This window comes from Carettochelys insculpta, chromosome 21 (assembly GCF_033958435.1).
Source record: "Carettochelys insculpta isolate YL-2023 chromosome 21, ASM3395843v1, whole genome shotgun sequence".
Lineage (NCBI taxonomy): Eukaryota > Metazoa > Chordata > Testudines > Carettochelyidae > Carettochelys > Carettochelys insculpta.
In genome coordinates, this window is record NC_134157.1 from 6,588,246 (window position 1) to 6,610,279 (window position 22,034).

At 51.7% G+C, this 22,034-nt stretch overlaps 1 protein-coding gene across 2 annotated transcripts in view; it reads left to right on the top strand.

The window, feature by feature from the left end:
• ASTN2 (astrotactin 2) overlaps positions 1–22,034 on the top strand; it is a 708,908-nt gene that overhangs the window by 178,662 nt on the left and 508,212 nt on the right. For both annotated transcript variants that reach the window (XM_075015031.1, XM_075015030.1), the window contains exon 3: positions 332–716. In XM_075015031.1, the coding sequence (XP_074871132.1) occupies positions 332–716 (385 nt within the window). The remainder of the gene's footprint in view (positions 1–331; positions 717–22,034) is intronic.

Here is a 22,034-nt window from a genome sequence, read left to right on the forward strand (position 1 = left end):
CGCCCACACCTGTTCTTAGACTAAGACATTGTCCTGTACCAGAACCTTTCCTGCCCATGCAATACGCTGGGTGCTGTTTAGGCTTCCTGGCTGCTGCCTCCACCCCAGCGGTGGCTGCATTTAGGAGGGGGTGGGGTGGCTTACCTGATAACAGGCAGTTTGCAAAACCCGGGATGAAAGAGGGCTCCAGAAAAGTGCCTGCATGTGTGTGTGTATGTGTGTGTGGTGGGAGAAAGGTGATATTTACCCTGGTCCCTTTGGGGATCTGGTGAGAATGGAGCAATAGGGGCTCTGGGCTCCTCTTAATGCTTCTCCTTTTGGTCTCCTATAGGGTGGTTTGATTGCCCTGCTCCTGCTGCTGCTGGTGTTCACAGTGGCGCTGTATGCCCAACGTCACTGGCACAAGCGCCGCCGCATCCCCCAGAAGAGCGCCAGCACAGAAGCCACCCACGAGATCCACTACATCCCCTCAGTGCTGCTGGGCCCACAGGCTCGGGAGAGCTTCCGCAGCTCACGCCTGCAGGCTCACAACTCCGTCATCGGCATGCCCATCCGAGAGACGCCCATCCTGGACGACTACGACTATGAGGACGAGGACGAGGTCCCGCAGCCGAAGGAGCAGGGGGCGAGAGAGGATGAGTTTGGCAGCCAAGTGACACGAACGCTGGAGAGCTTGGGCAGAGGCGGGGATGAGAAGCCTGAGTACAAGAAGAAAGGTTTGTTCCTTCCCCTTCCTATTCACTCACCTCCTACGCCTTTACCCCCGCGCCAAACACCTGGCTCGCAGATGTACCATGGTCATGAAGAGGTGACAGATGAGCAAGGAGGCAGCTGCCCACATGTGTAGCTGTGCTGCAGACCACATACCTGATCAGTGCTTTGTTAGGGAAGGCTCCAGCCAGGGTCTCTGATTCCGTGATGGTTTTTGTTTGACCCAGTGCAGCTGTGTCACACCGCAGCTGCTCTGTAGGGAACCAGTCCTTGGTGTCAGGGGTCTTCACATTTTGCCCTGCCACGGCAAACCTTTTCTGACAAAATGGGGTTCTTGAGCCTTTTATTCCCCTATTTAGGTTGCATGCGTTTCCTACTGTCCTGTAGCAACCCCAGGTGGATGCCTCTCTTTCCCTAGGCGTAGTTGGTGAAGGGAGTTTTGTTGTGATGACTTTTTGCAGGTACATAATGGGCTTCTATGCCTTTTGTAACCTAGGCAACCAGGTGACACCCTTCTTCCCCAGGAAACACAACAAAGGAGGGAGGAGGGGCCTGGCTGGTTTGAATTGGAACTGGACAGTTGAGTGGTGGCAGTGTTGGCTGACATGAGCCGGAGGACCCCCTCTGGGGCCCTTTTCCCAAGATGGATTGCACTGACTGCTTCTGGTTTCTGTGCTGGCGAATCTGTTCTGTACTGTTCGTCCCGTCAAGAGGGCAGGGGACTGGACTCGACCTCCTGAGGTCCCTTCCAGTTCTATGAGGTGTGTGTGTTTGTGTGTGTCCATCTCTTAGTAATAAAACTTGCGTTCTTCCTGTGGAATGAGAATCACAGCTGACTGCCTATGGGGTCCAGGGCCTGGGAGTAACCTGCCCCCCCGCCCACTATGTGACACCTTCCTTGCCAGAAGTCCTCACTCTGGCGACTCTATATGGTGTTACAAGGTGTGGCACTGAGAGAGAGATTCTCATGCTTTAAAATGACAGTCTTCATCTCAAACTCTTCATCTTCAAAGCATTTAGTAAGCCCTGGAGCTCATCCCCTCTCCCAAAGTAGGCTCATACTCCCCATTTTGCTGGGTTGCTGGGAACTTGTTCCAGAAAGCTGCATGGCCCAGTAGCAGCACAATGGGCTGGGACAACTGGCCTCTGCATCAGTTTGTTCTCCGAGCCACCAAGCGAACAGCCTGGCAGTGACTGTAAGGCAAGTGATCCAAGGCAAAAGTAGGCTGGAGGGCCCCGGTGTGCCAGTCTAATAAGAGCCAGCTGGGACATTCTGCAGCAGGAGGAGGGGCAGCTGTGCTTCTGGGCTCTCCTGCAGGCTGGGGGAAGCCCCCCTCCCAACCAGTCTGGGACTCTTTCTGCCCTGAGCTCCTGTCCCCAAGGGCTACGTCTACATGTGAAGCCAACATCGAAATAGGCTATTTCGATGAGTAACGTCTACACGTCCTCCAGGGCTGGCAACGTCGATGTTCAACTTTGACGTTGCGCAGCACCACATCGAAATAGGCGCTGCGAGGGAACGTCTACATGCCAAAGTAGCACACATAGAAATAAGGGTGCCAGGCACAGCTGCAGACAGGGTCACAGGGTGGACTCAACAGCAAGCCGCTCCCTTAAAGGGCCCCTCCCAGACACAGTTGCACTAAACAACACAAGACACACAGAGCCGACAACTGGTTGCAAACCCTGTGCCTGCAGCATGGATCCCCAGCTGCCGCAGCAGCAGCCAGAAGCCCTGGGCTAAGGGCTGCTGCCCACGGTGACCATAGAGCCCCGCAGGGGCTGGAGAGAGAGCATCTCTCAACCCCCCAGCTGATGGCCGCCCTGGCAGACCCCGCTATTTCGGCGGGACGCGCAACGACTACACGGTCCCTACTTCGACGTTGAACGTTGAAGTAGGGCGCTATTCCTATCCCCTCATGGGGTTAGCGACTTCGACGTCTCGCCGCCTAACGTCGAAGTTAACTTCGAAATAGCGCCCGGCGTGTGTAGCCGTGACGGGCGCTATTTCGAAGTTAGTGCCGCTACTTCGAAGTAGCGTGCACGTGTAGACACGGCTAAGGTGCCCTTTAGGGAAGCCAGAAGCAGCTGCATCCACGCCCTCCCCAGGCCATTCCTACCATGGGCCTCTTGTTGTTACCCTTCCCTCGCTGTCAGGGAGCGAGAGGAAAGAATACAGCTTGCCTGGAGCGGGGAGGGACCAGAGGAGTGAGGGACTCAAGCAATGAGTTGTCAGTAGGAATGAGGGGAGATGCAGCCCCTACCACTACCCCTTCTGCCCTGAGCCTCTCCACACCCTGAGCCCTGCACATCCTCACACACTCCCCAACCCTCTCCCCAAGTCCCCAGTTCTCCACCCCTTGCTTCTTTTATTTACTAGCCCACGTACCCAGCATAGCTCAGGTCCGTTTTCTGCTCCTGGCCCCACCCTGGCTGTTCTTTGGGGGGTGGGGAGAGGTGGTATGGACTGAGTCTCCTTGCCCACCCACCTGTCCTCACAGTGGGGGACTGGGTGAGGCCACAGCTCCTGCTGTCTTCCCCCCGCCTATCCCGGGGGGGCGGGAACAGTACAGTACAGCCTTGGTGATCTCTGGGCAGGCTTTGCTGGTGCAAGTTGAGGATACAGTTGTAACTTCTGTTAAGTTCTGTGACTTCTCTGAGGAGATAGAATGAAAGAGAGAATGAGCCATGTGTGACAGATGTTAGTGATGTCCCTTAATGTGCCACAGGAAGGTGCTAAGATGCTACAGTCGTCAGGGAGGGATCAGAATCTATATAGAATGTGGCAGACTGACTCTCTTTAGTTTTGCTCTTAACCTAAGATAATTCTCTGTGCCAGACCATGTTGTTTGGAGGAACTGAACTTGGGGAGACAGTCTAGCCTGCTTTGTTCCTGCCTGTGCCTGCTAGGCGTGGGGGTTTTCTAGGCAGTTATTTGGATGCAGAGCTGATGAACTGCACAATTGCTGGATTTGTTTTTCCTACAGAGGAGGGAAAGTGCTTTCCCTGGAGTGCTCTGGCTAATGCACAATTGATTGCCTGCACTTTTAAAGCCTGTCTCTCCAAAACAGTAACACCCACCTCTGCTTATTGAAATGTCATTATAAAACATTTAATATCATTAACCTGCAGTAAAATGCATCCAAATAAACAAAAGCCAAGTGCAGCCATTCTGCCTGCTGAGTGACAAGTGATATTTAGGGTCGGAATAGATAGCAGTGTTGCACAACTCTCCCTCTTGAGTAGAGAAGGCATCGTTTTTCCTTTCCTTTTCCTCTTTCTCTAGAATTTTTGATTCAGCCTATAAATGCTTCCAAACCCCATTCAATTCTCCTGTCCCTTTTAATGCTGTAGGAAGCCTAATTTGCAAACAAGTGCCTTTAAGGTGGCAGTGCCTGGGTGTCCAGACTCCAGGAAGTCTACTTACCTTGTGACCACAGACAAAATCTCCGAGGGCGTGATGTTTGGAGATACTGACTGGCAGCTCAGCAGTTTTGGAATTCAGATTGGTAGCTTCCCGGGCTATCAGAACGAAACTAGTGAGACTCAGAGCCCAGGTTAATTGACTCAGGCTCATGGGCTTGTAGCTTTTGGGTCTTGAGCATGAGTCCAGCCTCTAAGACCCAACTGTAGTAGAAGTTCCCAGTGTGTCTTAGTTTTTCCTGAGGCTTAATTAACCCAAGGTGTGAAATACTTTTCACTCTGTGATCTGCAAGGATGATCATCACGATTGTGCTCCAGTCGGGTAGATGTCCTGGTGCCCCCTATGTTCTGATCTGAACAACCTCATTCAGTGCCCTCCATTGAATGCACGTGCCAGGTGTTAGCAAAACCCTTTGCTTTGTTACAGGAGCTTTGTGAACCATGCCTAGATTTGCTATTTTTTCCTTCACTGTTCTCTTTGTTTTGCTTTTTTATATGAATTATTTAGGGTTGTATGGGTTGGGCAGGGCAGAAATAACTGAATTTCCAATATTTTTGAGAGCATAACTATAAACAAGATCAAGGGCAGAATATTAAACTCCATGAGGGTTTCAGGAGTTGATGATAAAATACATTTTACATTGGCTGGTAAATTTCCCTTCTGTATGGCTTCTAATAGTCGGTCTTCCTTTCCAGAGATGCCTGGAGACATCTATTAACCTTATGTTGTGTAAGCAAATGTTACCGACTGTTCAGTTTAAATTAATAAACTTTTTTGTTTCAATTATGCATCTCCATACTGTACTCCGTGAAGTGGCTTTAAGATCTAAGAGCCGAGCTGAGGGGAATTTGAAACTAAAAAGAGTAGCAGGAACCACGCAGAAATTATGTAGCTTTCCACGTACAGGTTTGATCCTCCCTAATCCAGCGCTCTCTCGTCCAGCAACATCGTAATCCAGCATTATTTTAGTGAGCTGGACGATTACTTATTGTGGGTGAGGCCGTTTCCTGTGATCCCATAAAGTTTGTTTCCAGCCACCAGTCCTGGCTCTCGATGTTCTGTGCTGTTATGTAGCTGTAATTTACCCCTAAATGTCTTCTAAGAGCTAAGTAAGCAGTGACGGTGTTGATAATGCTGCTAAACTATATTGACGTCCCATTGTCCAGCAATTTCTCTTGTCCGGCACCAGTCCCGAGAGTTCTGGATTAGAGAGGTTCATCCTATACTTTAAGTAGAAACATCTGTAGATTTGGATTAACCTGCAATGTAGCTGTTGTGAAAAGGACCTGGTCAAAGACAAGGCAACTGAGGGAAGCATTGAGCAGGTATTCAGACCGATGTGTAGATACAGCCTTGTCTCTCCTTTTTGGCCACCTTCACCAACACAGCTCAGTCCTCATCTGTCACTTTGAAATTGAGTGCCCCAGCGCTCTGTTGTCAGGATACTGCTGGAGTAGCCCAGTCCTGAGCTCTTGGCTCTCCTCAAATGCCCTGTGATATAATGAGACTTTTGACCTCTCTGGTGATGTAAGATTTGGCCCATGATCAGTGCAATTTAATTTAGTCCCATTAATTAAAGGGAGAGAGGCAGGAGGGCAGCGTCTCTGAAAACCAGGCCAATAGATGTCCTTAGCAAGGGGTTTTCATGTGAAAATGCATCTGCTACGTTCCTATTACTCTGGCTTAAACTTTTGTCACTAAGAACGGGTGTCCAACACGCTGTCCAGATGTAGCTACTTGGCCAGTTGAGTGTGTCTAGTTGGCTTGAACAATAATTGTATTTTCAGAATCACATGGTTCATTCGCTACAGCTGTGGTCACTCCAGTGGCTGCTGCTTCAGAACTGGTTGGACACCACAGTCCTAAGAGGCTTATCTCAACTTACCCCACTGGTTCATTAATCTGTTCTTTACTAAACAATGCACTGTATTTGCCAGACACTCTTAGACTCCACCAAAATACCTAGCGCTTTGGTTGCCAAGGAAGATGTTGGTGTTTTACAGCCAGCTCCTTGGAATTATTTCAGCGCATGATTCCTATTGATGTCATGGTCTAGGCCTTGGGGTATAAAACCTGCCGTTTCCCTGGTTTTTCCTTTCCTGCCTCACCTCCCGCCTGGCCTGCAAGCTGCTTTACAGCAAGCAGGCAGAGCTCAGGAGACACTGCTAGGCAGTGGAGTGTGTAGCCCAGCTTTCCAAGAAGTTTAGCACCCTAGGAAAATGGTGCTTGGAGTTCTCTCAAAGCAGCATTGTAGCCGTGTAACTGCTGGGGCTTGTCACCCGACTGCAGGCACTAACACGACCGCAGCTGCCACAAAAGACTCTTTCGAGTGACAGTCCCCAGCAGTAATTGCCAGGGTCGGGGAATCAGATGAAGCTCAGCTGTCCCCAGCCGGCCCCAGCCCCCGCTATTCCTTTTTCTGTCTCGCACAAGATCTGGCACTTGGCAGATTTTTTGTGAGGTAAAGGAGAATGATTGATTGGCAGGTAAGTCCCCATCCCCTCGGGAGCTCAGACCCCCGTGGGTGTGTCACCTTCCATCCAGCAGGGCCTTAGGGCAATGATGGAAGCTCCCGTCATAAGGAATCCATGCTACCCACGCCAGCCGCAGGCGGTGAGGATCAGTGGCTTTTCCCCTGAGGAGTAGCATGTTTGTCCCTGCTCAATTCTGTGTGTTCATTCAGTACGGGACAGGGGTTGTGCTTGTCCCTCACAGGGAGGATTCTGGGAGAATGCAACTTCCAGCCTGATGAAGAAGCCTCTGCCACCCTTGGGATAATATTTAAAAGACACACCCACTTCACAAACTGAGGTGGGCAGAGCATAGGCTGCCAAGTGCCCTGATGGTTCATTGCAGCTCAGTGAGCAGAAAACCCGCCCCCTTTCCTCCCTCCCCCTGCCACCACCCCTGTGCTACCTGAACTGCTAGCCCTGGTACCCAGTGCAAATAGACACAGGAGTGATGCAGGGAATGACAGCTGGCAGTAAGCACAACTGAGCGATAAAAATTAACGAAATTACAGTTTCTGACCTGACACAGAGCTCAGCTGTGGATAGATAAATGGCAGGGCAAAGATGAGATGTTTATTCTTCCCAGGCAGCAGTCTTTAATCTAGATGCATCATACACTTCTCTAACATGATAACCGGTATGCAACATCATTTTTTATTTAACCCCCCTCCCCACTAACCTCTCCCTGGCAAACTAAATCAGAGCTGCAGTAAGAGAGGAACTGACCTGGTGACACTGGAGAGAACCCAGATGAACTGAGACAGAAGAAAATCTGCTCATGGGCGAGAAATACAGAGGGTATTTATTTATTTATTTATTAAGCAAGGGAATCCACTGGGAGTCCAGTCGTTCCCCAAGAAAGTCATTTTTGGGTAATGAAGGGGTTGTTGGGATAGGGTGTGGGAATCAAGGGAAATCATGTTGTTGGGATGGAGTCCTGTCTTCATTAGGCAAGATAGCTGGCCAGTACCCTTGCCACTGTGCATTACAAGTGCACGTTCTGAAGATCTGATATGTCTGCACTTTTGCGGGGGTGCATCTCTAGGACCTGTGTTTTTTCAGGAGGTTGATGTGACTCGGCAGTGGTTCGTTTTAAGCAGTCGGTATTTTTATTCCCCTCCAGATTGGGATTTTATTAAATTGGGCTTGTGGCTTTGGTTTCTCCCACCCCCACCTCTATCCCTTGGTCTTCTGGTTCCTTTCATTAGTTATTTCTCTGTGAGCCGTCTCCATCCCGAACTGTAACTCATCTGTCCAAGTAAGGGAGGTTCTGATACTGCTTGTGATTTCTTCCCTCTCATACATCCTCTCACATGATGCTCAGAAGCACACTCCCAATGGGAATTCCTAGTTTAGTTGCTGCTATCTTTTACTACCTTTATCTCTTGTCTCTGCCAATAACATCCATTCCTACAGCAGCAGGCGCTTTCTATTTCTTTGTTGGTGATACATTGTCCAGCCATGTGATAACCAGTGGATCTTTCTGCTTACTTGAAAGAGATCTCTGGCAGAAGGATTTTTGAGGCCAGTACATCACCAGCACACTTCTCAAACAGCTAGAGGACATTGATTTGCTGATGACATTGCCCTTCTTTTACACCGGCATGAAAGCATGGAGAAGAAGTTCACGACACTAGACAAAAGTGCTTTGGGGACTGGACTGAGCATTAATAAGGCTACGACCAAGAAAATGAGGATCAACCAGTCCAATATCATCATCACACTGGGAGGGGATGACCTGGAAGATGGGGAGTATTATGGGCAGAGACGGAGGAACAGACAAGGATATCAATGCCGGGATAGAGAAAGCAACAGCGGCATTCAAAACTCTTCATCCCATGTGGAGTGTGCAAATATCTGTGAAAACGAATCTGCGAATCTTCAACACATGTGAGGAGTGTGCTCTTGTGTGGATGCGAGACCTAGCGTACGAAAAACTCTTCAAATCACAGGCTACAGACATTCATAAACAGATGCCTGAGGAACGTCCTTCACATCAAATGGTAAGACTTCATCACAGATGAGGAACTTTGGAACAGAGCAGGACGAGAACTACTTGATGTTCAAATCAAGAGAAGAAAGTGGTGGTGGCTAGGCCACACTCTCAGAAAACCATCATCCAGCATAATCTGTTAAGCTCTCAGATGGAACCCGCAAGAAAAACTCAAAAAGAGGAAGGCCTTGGACAGCGTGGAGAATATCTGCTGAGACTGGAGGACAACTACTGGGGTACTCCTGGAGTCAGCTATAAGTTTTATCCCGAGACAGAGTGAAGTGGAAAAGACTTGTAGATGACCTATGTTCCACTCAGGGTACAAGGGTTTACGTCAAGTCACATCACTGGGAGCAGAATTGGACTGCGTAATGTGGCAGAGAAGTTACATGGGTAACTAAAGCAAATGAGTTTGTGTAAACATTGAACTGAAAAACAAAAATGAGAATGGAGTGAACCACAAACTTCTGGGCTGAACGCCCTCCGAAGAAGGCTGCATTTTGGGAGGGGGCAGTCAGACTGGAAATGAGATTTTAACTATCTTTGAAAATGCCCCCTATGAAATCTTAGTACTTGATCAGTCACTGAGGAGGTCCCAGAATGCAACATCACCAGTGCTCAGATATCATGATGATGGGTTCTGTCTAAAATCCAAACCAGGATGAAAGAGAAGAATTAACATGTCAGAATTCTTACTGTAACCAGCCACCTGTTTCCTGTTCATTGCTGGCAGAGGTGCTATTTACAGTCCTGTCTTTTGAGGATTCTCCCCCTCTCTACCTTGAGAAGCCAGTGGTTCAGGAGGAAGTGAAGTCTTTTCCTCAACAGGTTCTTCTCAGGACTCCAGGAGCCGGAATCTTTGCATGATCAAAACTCACCTGACGTTAAAGGGTATTTAGCAATATCAGCTCCGGTAGCAAAAACCAGATGCCCTCTCTTTTTTAAGCAGCAGACAAAGGTCTTGGCTTTTCGCGCCAATAATTTTCAGGCCCATCTTCCGGCCCACTTCACAGGCACCAGAATACATGTATCATTTGCAAGCCCAAAGCCCAGAAATGAGTTGTTTGTAGAGATCCATTTAATTGACAACTCTGTCAGGACATTGGGCTTGTAGTGGCTACAGTGGTCTGGACCTCACGTCTCCGGGGTTCTGTGTCTGTGTGGGTTTGCTTCTAAGCCACTCTGTTGCCTTGCAACAGCCGTGTTTGCGTAACTGCCTTAGGGAGGGGAGATGATCCTTGTCTCCTTGCAGTTGTGAAGCTGTTTGTAAGACACTTTGTGTTTCTGCTCCAGGAAGGGAGGTGAATATTTAACAAGCAAGATGGAGTGGGGAGCCGGTACGGCCCAGACGTGAGTGCTGTCCAGACCCTGGGAAATTTGGTTTCAGTTCTTTGCTCTGCTGCAGATTTGTTGTGTGATGTTGGACAAGTTATGGAGACTCTTTGGGCCTCAGTCTCTTATCTGTGCAATAGGGACAACAGCGCTGCCCTGCCTCCTTGGGGTGTTATGCAGAAGAACCTGCTAACAGCTCTGGTGTGCTCAGCTACTAGGCTAGTGGGGCCATACAAAGGTGCCAGGCAGACAAAAGCTTTTTGCTTGCACCAGAGAACAAAAGCGGGCCAGGTTAATACTCACACGCAGTTCATTTCATCCGGAGATCTCTAAGTGCTGTACAAAGGAGGTCCCCAGAATCCCGCTCCAGCATACAATCCATGAGACCATAGGTTGTGGTGCCAAAGGGCATTCTTGGGGTGCAATGGGGCATGATTCCACCACTCTGCAAAGCTCATTGGCAGGCCAAAAGCGTGGGAGCTCAGCTGGAGGAGGCTGGGGAGCTGTGGGACAGGGACAGGTGTTCTCTGATGTCACAGGCTTTCGCTGTTCCTGGCCTGGACTCGCTGCTGAGTGCAAGAATGCACACATCAATTGTACTGGGGAGGCACAATGGGAAAGAGGGGGACTTTGATTCTAAAAATAAATGAACAAAAAAAGCTCGTTCCAAATTTTGCTTGGCTGGCTAAAAAGGGAGCAGTGCATTCATTTAGTATCTTCCCCACCCCCCACCCCTCCACTCTCTGATTTGCTCACCTTGATTATCTTTTTCTGATTTGTTCTCCTTGCTTACTGTTTTTGGTTCTCTGTGTCTTAAATATTGAGTCTGTTCTGGTCTGGCTGTGGTCTGAAGAAGTGGGTCTGGCCCACGAAAGCTCACCTAATAAACTATTTTGCTAGTCTTTAAAGTGCTACTTGACTGCTTTTTGTTTTGATTTAGCATCTGCTGTATCCTGCAACTCCATCCTGCTCTAGCAGTGACCAGAAAGACCCATGACGCTGTGTTTGACCAGGCCTGCTCTGGATCCAGTCCCTGCAAACTTCTGTATTTGATAAACGCCACTTACAGAGCCAGTCAAAATTGCCACCCCCCTGCCCAAATGGCCATTTGAATATTCTAAACATCCCTTTGATTCCTGGTTTAAGACATCCCATTGTGGAGTTCAGTTTAGAAGAAAAAGTGCCCTCTGCGGGGACAGAGCTGGGCTCAGTTCATCAAAGCATTAAAACACATGCCTGGCCCCACTGCTATTGTTATGTGCTTCACCCAAATCAGTGGGAACAACAAGAATTCCTGTGGCACCTTATAGACGAACAGATATTTTGGAGCGTAAGCTTTTGTGGGCAAAGACGATAGCAGGTCTTTGCCCACAAAAGCTTATGCTCCAAAATATCTGTTAATCTATAAGGTGCCACAGGACTTCTTGTTGTTCTTGAAGATACAGACTAACATGGCTACCTCTCTGATACAAACCAGTGGGAGTTAAGCACAGGCTAAAGAGCTTTTCTGAATAAGGAGATTTTATTGAATCAGGGGCTTTAGTAGCAGGGGTTAAAATGGGTGCAGCATCGGGCCCGTTAATTTTGTATCAGCCCTGCTGGGGCTTTATATTTGGCTGTTTGCTTGGTTTTGGGGAGAGGGTGTTTTTGTTTTAACTTGCTGAAGAGAGCTCCTTCTCTCCCTATATATTTACGTGGTCCTATTAAGACATCAGTTGCCTCTTCTGCTTGGCTTGGACAGCTCCTGTACTGAGATGCTTCTGATCACCCCCCTGTCGTGAACCTGATTAGATCAGTCTCCAGTTTGGGTCATCCTGGGGTCTTGGGGTGCAGCCTTTGCGTTATTCCAGAGGGACGGCTGAGTTCAACAAGCAAAACCAATCAAACTGGGCAGACTTCCCCCCACCCACCCCCAACATGCCCCCTTAACAAGCCCAGCAGGAGCAGAGCCATCTGGGTGGAAAAGAGACATGCAGTGAGGCGGTGGTGGAAGGAAGGGTTGGGGATCCCAGGGGCCTTTAGTGCTGCAGAGTGTCTTGGGTTCCATCTCCCTGGGGCCCATTAATCACGGGAATGGGCACAGCTGCCGGGGGAGTGGTGTGAACTGTGAAATTGCTTGTCCCTCTGTTTCACAGCCCAAGAGAGCTGGTCAGGTGGAGGCAGGGTGGGGGAAATGCAGTGCTCTGCCCCCAGACATTGTCCTACAGTCTGACTGTGCCCAGGCAGCCCTGGGCCTAGGTCTTCTGGGGACAGAGGGAGAAAGCAGCAGAGGTGGATGGGCTGGCTGGAGAGAGCACGTGTGGGGATGGGGGGAAGGAGGGCGGCTTAGTGCCAGGGAGGGCTCATCTCACTTGACTGACTGAAGCAGTGTCTGAGTACACAGGGAAGGTGGCTCTGCCCAGTTCTTCCTGTACTCTTTCATGTTGTGAGGAGGGGGATGCGGGGCGAGAAGCCAATGGTTGCTGGAAAGTCACTGCCTTTGCCCTGCCCAAGGGGGCCAACAGCCACCGTGGGCCCGGGGCATGGTAGGATGGGGGCCGAGCTCCCTGCCCTGGAAGGAGCGTGGCCTAGGACTGTCAGCCCCTTCGTGCTGCTCTGAAGGTGGCACTGCCCCCCACCCCCTATCAGCTGGCTGGTCCCCAGCACATTGCCTCAGACCTGCTGTGAGCAGCATTACTGCACCGGAGCCCTGCTGGGATCCCAGGAGACAGGACAGCAGCTGGGAGCTTTATGGAAATAGTTGGTGTGAACGCATCCTTCCAGCGGTCTGGCAGTCTCTCCACTCCCAGCAGCAGTGCCGAAGGGGAGGTGGTGGGGGCTGCTCCCAGCAGGCTGGCGGTATGCTTGGCTCGTGCTGATCTGGCTTTGCAGGGCTGCTGCTGAGCTGATGTGTCTGTAGGGCATAGCTGTGTCATGCTGGTGTGTGTCTAATGACTTTGTTACAGCTGGAGAAGCTCTGTGCAGCCCAGGGGGAATTTGCTGTGTCCCTCAGCAGGGGCGACTGTGCAAACACTCAGAGCTGGGAGTTCCTAGAGTATACCTCCCCTCCCCCTGACCTGGTATTAATGGGTGATGGTATTTGCTATGCAGAGTGAGAGTGGGGAGAGGCAGGTGGAAGGCAGACTGCTGATGTTGCTGATCTCTTGGAGGTCACAGAAGGGACAGGAGGACCATTGCAATATGTTCCCCTTCTCGCCAGGATGTCCTTCTCCCAGCCAGGCATTGCTTCGTGAGCAGCTGTTCAGGCATCATTTGCTCGAGCAGTTTAAAGTGAAAGCTCTCCCTCTGTGGCCGAAACGCAGGCTGCTGGCCGTGGGTAGCTGTGGGCTCTCTGCTAATCAGCTGGGCAGCACTTGAATCTTTTCTGGGCAGCTGCCCGAGCGCTCACTCAGCTTCCAGGGAACACTTGTGAGTGCTCCCGCAGAATAAATTATACAGGGTAACTGTGGTGTGAATCCATCAGGCGGGTCCGGTTTCGCGGTGACCTGATGGGTATGTTGGTGTGGCTTGAGGAGACATACCCTTGCTAGCTCTGATAGAGCTGGCTTGCTAAACGCGACGTATAACCACAGAGCCAGGAAAGTCGAAAGAGTTGAGCTGAGCGCGCACCCATCTGAGATGCTACCCGTGTAGTCAGTGTGTAGTTTCTCACACAGCTACAGCCTGTGCTCCACACTAGTGTGGGTACGCCTCCCCATGGTGGGATTTATACCCCTCTCTCCAAACGCGGGCCTCCACGAAGCAACCGCTCTGCGGCCTCGTTAACTGAGTCTGAAGAGAAGGCTCCGAGTGTAAACGGAAGCTGCGTGACTTTTCTTATGGAATCAGAAGCTCTTAACCGGAGGTCTGCAGGGGATAGAGAAGGGGGTGGGGGGGCAAGTCAGACCCTGGCTGCTGGTTGGGAGGCTGAGGTGGTTTCGTGGAGGAGCGAGATAACAATGAATTCCCTTGGTGTCTGAAATGCCTTTCATCCGAGCCAAATCAGAAATACATGGATGATAAGCTGTGAAATGTTGGCTATCCAAAGAAAGCAAGCCGTCAGGAACGATATAAATATAAATCCCAGGCTGGCATTGTTCATTGCTTTGTACATAACTATGAATGTTTGATAAAGCATTTATATTATTTATGGCCCCATCGTTGCTGCTAGCTAGGTCGTAGGTGCATTGTTGGTTGTGATTGGCTTAGAAATTTTCTTTACCTGACACAGAGAATGGCAGGTACTCCCCACGGGGTACTCTGTTCCCTTCAGCTGTGTCTGCGCTGCTTATGGGAGCCAGGCTGCTAGCCTGGGCCATAGACTGGTATTTGAGGGGCTCACGCTAATGTGCTAAAAATAGCCGTGTAGGTGTTGTGCCTTGGGAAGGGGCTCAGGTTCTCCAGACTTTGGTGTGCACATGGATGGGGCCTTTTCGCTCTCTAATTGCTTCTCTTAGAGTGGCGTTCCCCAAATGTAAATCATTGGTGCACCCCTTTCAGGACTTAAGCCTTATCGGTGTGCCCCGCCCTCCCCGTACCGTCGTAGGCAGTCTTTAGGACAGCCCCAGGCAGACTCCAGTCCAAGTGCCAGTGATACTTTTTAAAGTCACTAATAGTCCCACTTGCAACAGCATCGTTAATAACTAAAGAGGCGGTGCTTTACCCTTTCTGTCTTTAAATCCTCTTCCAGACGGGTTTTTAAATATTGGGAAGTGTCCAGAATTTTAATACAGGTTGAGCCTCTCTTATCCCAGATTCTCTGGTCCAGCAACATCTCTCTTGACAGGAGATGATGACATGCCTGTCCTCCCTCCCCTGCTGCTCCCATCTCTCCATGGAGGAAGGGATGCGGGGGTGCGGGCTATGAGGCATCCCTGACCCCGCCTGTCTGTGCAGGGAGAGAGATGGACATGAGACACACCTGCCCCTCAGACTCTGGCGGTGGAGTCGCAGCACAGGAGTGAGGAGGGCGGTGCAGGCCCAGCCCAGGTGGAGTTGCTGAGCCAGCCCACACCCCAACCCACCATGGTCCCTCCTGGGCCAGCCCTAACCCCTCTCTTACTTTCTTACTGTTCGCCAACTGCACTGAGTGAGCAAACAGTAGACAAGTGTCCCTTGCTGAAAAACAGCTTGAAATTCTCTCATCCGGCAAAATCCCTCATCCGGCAGGACAGTGAATGTTGCTGGACCAGAGGGCACTAGATGTGCAAGGCACAGTGGAGCCCTGCTGATGGCAGGAAGCCCCACTGGCAGCCTGCTCTGGTGGCCCCATACTTAGCCCCAGGGCAGGAAGCCAGGTCAAGGAACCCCACTACTGGGAAACTGGCTGGGGTGCGAAAGCCCCACAACGAGGAGCCCTGCACTAGTTGGGAGCCACTGGGGAGCTGGGCTGTGGCACAGAGCCCCGCCAGCAATGCACAGATTCAGGGAACCCAGTGAGGCTGGGGCATCCCCACAGTGGGGAGCTGGTTAAATTACAGAGCTCCCCGCCAGCAGCCCCACAGGCAGGGGCTGGGTTGGGGGAGCCCCGATGCATAGAGCCCCCACAGACCCCAGCTGGGCTGAGGGCACCTGACTGACAGGAAGCCCCCTGGGGATGCTGGGCAGGGCAGCCCTGCCGCCCACCATGCCGGCCAGACTGCCCCCTCACCATGCCCTCGTGTTCCCCACTGCCTACAGCTGTGTCTCTGCAAAACGCGCCCCCCACTGTGTGTGCAACCCCTGCGGGAAGCCGGCTGGGGCCGGGAACGGTGGCTGGAGCAGCTCCTCTGCCAAGGGAAGCCAGCAGGAGCACAGGAAGCTGACAAGGGCATGGGAAGCCGGCTGAAGCAGTTCTGCAACTGCGGGAAGCCGCCGGCTTGGGACTTTGGCCAGTGCAGCCCCGCAGCCCCCACCCTCCCCGTCCCATGAGCCAGTAAGCCCTCTAGCTGCACCCCCACCGCCTACAGCCACACCTCCCCAGAACACCCCCCACCCTGTGGGCAGCCCCACAGCTGTGCCCCTGAACCCTCTCCCCACCGACAACTTCACTCCCCTTGTCCCGACTTTCCAAGTGTTCTGCTCTGCATGGAGGGAGCAGGAAGCCAGAGGGGTGGCGCATGTGCTGGCTTGTCCCTCTCTGCTCCCGCTGCTGCATGTGGGGAGGAGGGCCTGGGCCAATCTCTCTTCGTGTGCCCTGCTGCCGCCTACCCCCTGAAATCCTGTCATCTGCCACCAGTGGTGCACTTACCGCACACCGGGAAACACTGTCAGGAGCGCGAGAGCGCCCCTGGTCTGCCCCGTACTTCAGAAGCAGTCTTATGAGCAGCCATTCTTAGCGAGAATCAGTTCCAGCAGCATCTGCCCTGCTCCCTTTGTGGCTGTGGTCAGTCATGTTTCACGTGGGTGTACCATGGGGACTGTGTGCATCTAGTCAGTTAGCGCGTAAGGATGACGGACGGAGGACAGGTGCCTGCGTTGATGATGATGGATCTTTTGGCAGCTTCTGATGCTGTTTATCATGAGGCAGCGAGTGACCTGTGGGAAGGACCCGGCAGGGGGGAAAGCATTGCTCAAACTTGGCTCCCTTCACTCCATAGGCAGGGTACTGGGGAATCACGATAGGCAGTGAGGCCTCCCTGTAGGGTGCTGCAGGGTGCACTTCGGGTGCCTCTCTTGCTCTGTGTACCTCAAAGCTAGATTGGCGTAGCTGAGAGATGTGCAGACGGTGTTAGCTGGACCTAGCTCCTGCCCCTGGGGGAGGTGGAGTACCTCCAGCACGGGGAGAACGCCTCCTGTCGCTCGAGCCCTGCAAGTGCTCTTGTTGTGCGTTGATGTAGCCTGGGTCTAGCTCAGGGGTGGGGAACCCCCAGAAAACAGCTTGTCTGGATCTGTACCCCGGGGCTCCCCTTCATGGCTTTCGGCCTGTGGAGGGTTGGGGACCGGAGCCTTGCCAGCTGGATCACGTGAGTCAGGGCTGTGCTGGGGGCCGGAGAAGAGGAAGTGGTGCCAGGCTCTGCTATCGCTGGCTGCGGATCGCCCTGCTGGGGGCACAGGCAGGGAAGCCTCACTGGCCTGGGCAGCCTGCCTGGAGGCTTCCTACCTCTGCTCCGATAGGCTGGAATTCCAGCCGGTGAGCGCAGAGGAGGGAGGTGCCTGGTGGCAGAGGGGCACAGAGCCATGTGCATCCTGGGGTGAGGCAAGTAAGTGGGTGGCTGTGGGCACACTGCTAATTTGCAGCTCTTCTGGGTTTGCACCATTGGGCAGAAGTGCGTTCCCTGGCCAGGAGACGAAATGTTCCGCTGAGATGGGGACTTAAGCCTGGCTGTCTTGAGCACGGACGTGGCAGAGCTGCAGTCCTGTGGGATATCTTGGCTGTCAGCTCCCCTCACAGACGGCTCTGATGCTGCAGCTAAGGCAGATCTCCCTGCTCCTCCTATGCAACAGACAAGGGGTGAGAATTCACTGCACCTGTTCCATGGATTCTTACAACAGTTTGCCTGCTGCATCTGATAAAGTTAGAAATACAGAAGACGGCTTGTTCCATCTTCCTGCCAGCACAGGACTGTTCTGCAGTGTAGGTTTACTCATGTTTCCTCAGTGTGGTTTTAAACATCCAGAAAAATGCTCTTCCAGCATCCAGGAAAGTCTTCTGCTGACATTGAGTCACTCTTCTAAGCTTTAATTTGGAAGGCAGATTCCAGCTTGCATTTTAGAAGGAATATGATCTCCAAGCAAGAATCTTACCCAAGTCACCTCTCCTTGGGTTACCAAGTCACCTTTTTCCTGTACCTCAGCCTTCTTCCCCCTCTTCAGGAGATGGCATCTCTCTGTCTGACTGTTAATTGCCTTTGAAAAGATGATTGTGCATTGCTCTTTATGGTTCTTTACTCTGTGTAACTTTTTGTGGAGAGTTTCATTATGTGCTTGTACAGCACCTCACGTAAGGGGTTGGTGATGAAGGCTCCCTGGTTTTACTGCCACACAAACAATAATACTTTGTAGTGTATTTCTTTGAGTTACTGTTATTCCTTTTTGACACACAGACTTGCATGAGTTGGTCCATTCTCGGCTACCTCCATCATGTGAAGGACAGATGTGGAGGTGGAGGGACATAGAGATGGGATTTATTTGCTTACTGGGCGAGGAAAATGAAAGTCCAAAGAGTGAACTTGTTGGTTATATGGACAAAGTGCTGGGGAGCCCATGGGTCTGCTCATGCTGGCTTGGCTATCACCCCAGGGGAGCCAGGCCAGGCTGTCTGGAGCAGAATGCCATGGCAGTGACAGCATTGCAAGCGTTTGCAGCTCTGTTGAGGAGAAGGGGAAGGAGCCCAGGTGATGCAGAGGATGTAGGGGATGGAGAGCAGTAGGGAGGGACGGTGACGTCAAGTTGCATTGCAGAGGGTGATTTATTTGACTTAAACCCTTGGTCTCCGAGTGGCGTATAGGTCATTTACAAGTCTCCTCCAGTTTACTCTGTCTTAGGACAAAACTTCTAGATGGCTCCAGGAGTACCCTAGTTGTTGTCCTTCACTCTGAGTAGATGTTCTCCACGTTGTCTGAGGTCTTCCTCTTTTGCGTTTTCCTTGTGGGTTCCATGTGAGAGCTTGATGGACTGTGCTGGATGATGGTTTTCTGAAAGTGTGGCTGAGCCATCCCCACTTTCTTCTCTTGATCTGAATGTCAAGTGGTTTTTGTCCTGCTCTTGTCCTGTTCCAAAGCTCCTCATTTGCAGTGAAGTCTTGCCATTTGGTGTGAAGGATGTACCTCAGGCATCTGTTTATGAATGTCTCTGTAGCTTGTGATTTGAAGACCTTTTAGTACACCAGGTCTTGCACTGATACAAGAGTACACTCTTCACATTTGTGTTGAAGAGCCACAACAACACTCTCACGCTTGGAGGGATGACCTGGAAGATGTGGAGCTGTTCACCTACCTGGGGAGTATTATGGGCAAAGACAGAGGAACAGACGCAGATATCAGTGCCAGGGCAGGGAACACAACAGCTTTGCAGAAGGTGCCAGGTAGGAATTCTGTCTTGATGAACAAACTGTTACCCATCAAAACAGATTTGGAACATGTTTAATCCAGAGGTTGGGCCAAGCAGCAGGAACCAAATGGTGGCCATCAAAACTATTGATTCATAGCAATAGATTTTAAAGCCAGAGGGGCTGTCATGATCATTCATTCTGACCTGCTGCATAACATGGTGTGGAGATAGCTAGTAATGACTGGCCACAACCTAGCTGTATCCCCAGAATTCATGCAGCAAGACAAGGACTTGTCTTCTTTGCCCCATGCAGCCACAGCTTCCATAGCAGGGCAGAGACTGAGCATGTGCCCCTCAGTGGCGGAAGTGTGCTCCTTCAGCTTTGACAGATAGAAGCATCATTTATGGCTCTCGATGCCTACAGGATGATTCTTCCAGAGTGCCAATCATCCAGTGCCAGGGCTTGCAGCTGCAGTGGCATCATCTGACAGGCATGGGCCTGCTTTTGGGTGGCATTCTTGTCCCTAACGGGGAAGAACAGTCTTTTTGCTCTCCAGGCATCTTCCAATACAAATGGGCTTTGTTTGGATTGGCTCTTTGGTGCGATACCACAGAACAGAGATGCATGCTTTCGAGCTTGGCCATCATCTCAGTCTCTAGAAACATGAGGTGTCTCTGGAGCCGTCCTGCTGGCTCTCCTGAGACAGTGCTGAGACGGAGAGCTGGTCGGTGGACTTCTCCTCTCTGAACCACTCCTGGAACATTGGGCAGCTGCTGCTGGTAGAGGTGCCCAGTCTGAGATTCCTCCCCTCTTTGGGGCCCATCCTCTCCATTGTGCAACCTCTTCCCTGTGTCACCCTTCCACTACTTCCAACAGCTGTGTGGTGGGGGAGGGCTGACAAGGTGAATCTACCCCACCTTAATGGGTATGTCAAAAAAACCCTGAGCAAAAGATCCCACAGAGGTCAGATAAGCTCTTGGAAGGGTGGCTGGTTTTCTGGGTTATAAAGGTTCTTCCCCATTCTGGAGAAGGCTCTGGTTATGGCCTGCCTGACCCTTTCCCCAGCCAGTGCTCCTCAGTGGGAAGAGAATGTTCCCTTGCTTGCCCTCCCGTGGAGACTGCAAGTTCCTACTGCTGGATGTCTCCTGCCCGAGAGGATCAAGAGCGCATTGTGCAGAGATGGAGGTGGGACTTTTGCCCCTGCCTCACTGTCACCACAAGGCCTCGGTGCCTGACTCTCCACGCTCGTTTCATGCAGATGCTCTGTTTTCCATTTCGAGCACTGCCTCTGATCACCATGGCTGGTGTGTGCTGGCTGCCTGGAGGCATGGGGTGAAGGCTGCTCCTCTGTTCTCGCTTGGAGGTTATTGATCCCTCTCTCCACTCCTCAGAACATCCAGCTGGGATTTCGCCATGTGGCCACTCGCACCAAACAGGGACGCTTCCTCCAGGGTGTTTTTATTTAACTTTTTCCATTATTCTGTCACTTGAGGAGCACCGGCAGCTGGTGAGGTACGACGGAGCACTAGCCTTCCTGGCATTCTGCTCTGCTCACGGACTGTGCGTGCTAACAGGCACTCTGAAATGATCTCTGTGGGCGTCCTCATGCCCGGACCAGCCAAGGGGACTCATGCTATCAGTGCCACTCAGGAGTCCCCGCTCAGTGCAACTGAGGGTGCCAGCCAGTGCTCCCTGGAAGCTGAGCACTTGGGTGAGATTCAGGTGCCACCCAGCTGATTAGCAGAGCGCCTGCAGCCTCCCACTGGTGGCAGCCTGTGTTCCTACTGGTGGTGCTGTGGCAGACTGCTGCCTGTAGGCCGCAGGGACCTGATAGAAGGCAGATGTGCTGGATGGTGGGCTGCTGCTTTTCTGTTCCTGAGTAAACCCTATTAGGGCAGGCAGCTGGGGCCTCATTAGGAGTCAGCCACAGCTGAGTCTAATCAGCACCCTTGGCCATCTGAGGCCCCTGGACTTCCTATAAAAAGCTCCCACCAGGCCGCAGGCGGGAAGGAGTTGGAAAGTGCACAAGTGAGGAGGCTGGAGCAGAGCAGCACAAAAAGGTATTGGGGGAAGTTGGGGGCGAAGTGGCCCAGGGTGAGGTTGCTACATTGGGGCAGGCGTGAAGGCCCTGCCAGCTACCTCTTGTCCTGTAAGAGACCCTGGGCCAGAGTCCAGCGTAGAGGGTGGGTCTGGACTCCCTCCACTGTTCCCCAGAGAATTACCTTGCTGCAGCAGGCAAAGGACTGCAAGGGGACTGGCTTTACCCCCGATCCTGGACTTGCCTCTGATGAAAATGGCTCGCTGAGCACAGACCCCTGCGTCTGGAAAGACCTTGGCAGCTTAGGGGCCACCGTGAGTTTCTGAGGCACAACAGGGAACCGCCAGGAAGTGCAGGGACCCACAGGGGGCTGACGGGAAACTGTCACAGTGTACATAAAAATGTATTCCGCCCTTGGATGGAAAAGGGTAGAATGCTGGTGCCAGTGCGTGGTGGGGAAGGGCAGGGTGAGAGAGTGCCCTGTGGATGCTGTTGGAGGAGGGCAGGGGAGTTTCTTCCTTTCAGTGCTGGGGTGAGGACACTGTCAGGACTGGGCAAAGGAGCATGCCAGAGCGGGACACAGAGACCTGGCCAAGGAAGCTGAGTGCAGGCTTGCTTTCAGCGGCGTTTGCATTGAAACGGTTGGAAACGGGATGCTGGACAACAGCTCAATCTTTCACTGTGTGTTTATAATTATGCAGCATTGTCTTAATTGCCGTGGTTGGAGAAAGGGAGGGGGAAGGAAAGCACTGAAAGTGTGCAGGTGGGGGGATAAGGGCATTTGCTGATTGGATGGCCTGCAAATGTGGCCGTAATTGCAAATGGTGCTATTAATACAATACTTAGTCATTCCCTGCAATAAAAGGAAAAAAGGGGAAGTAGTTCACAATTATCCCATTCCAAAAGAAATTAACACTCCTTGGCATTTTCCGGTAAATGGTTAGTTTGCACACATGAGTGGAGGCAATTAGCTGAGTGCTGTGACTGAAGAGAGGAGGAAGGAAGGGTCAGGACGCATGGCAACCAAGGGAGCGGCAGCTCTTCCGTCCTTCCTCCAGCAGTCCCACAGTGTTGCT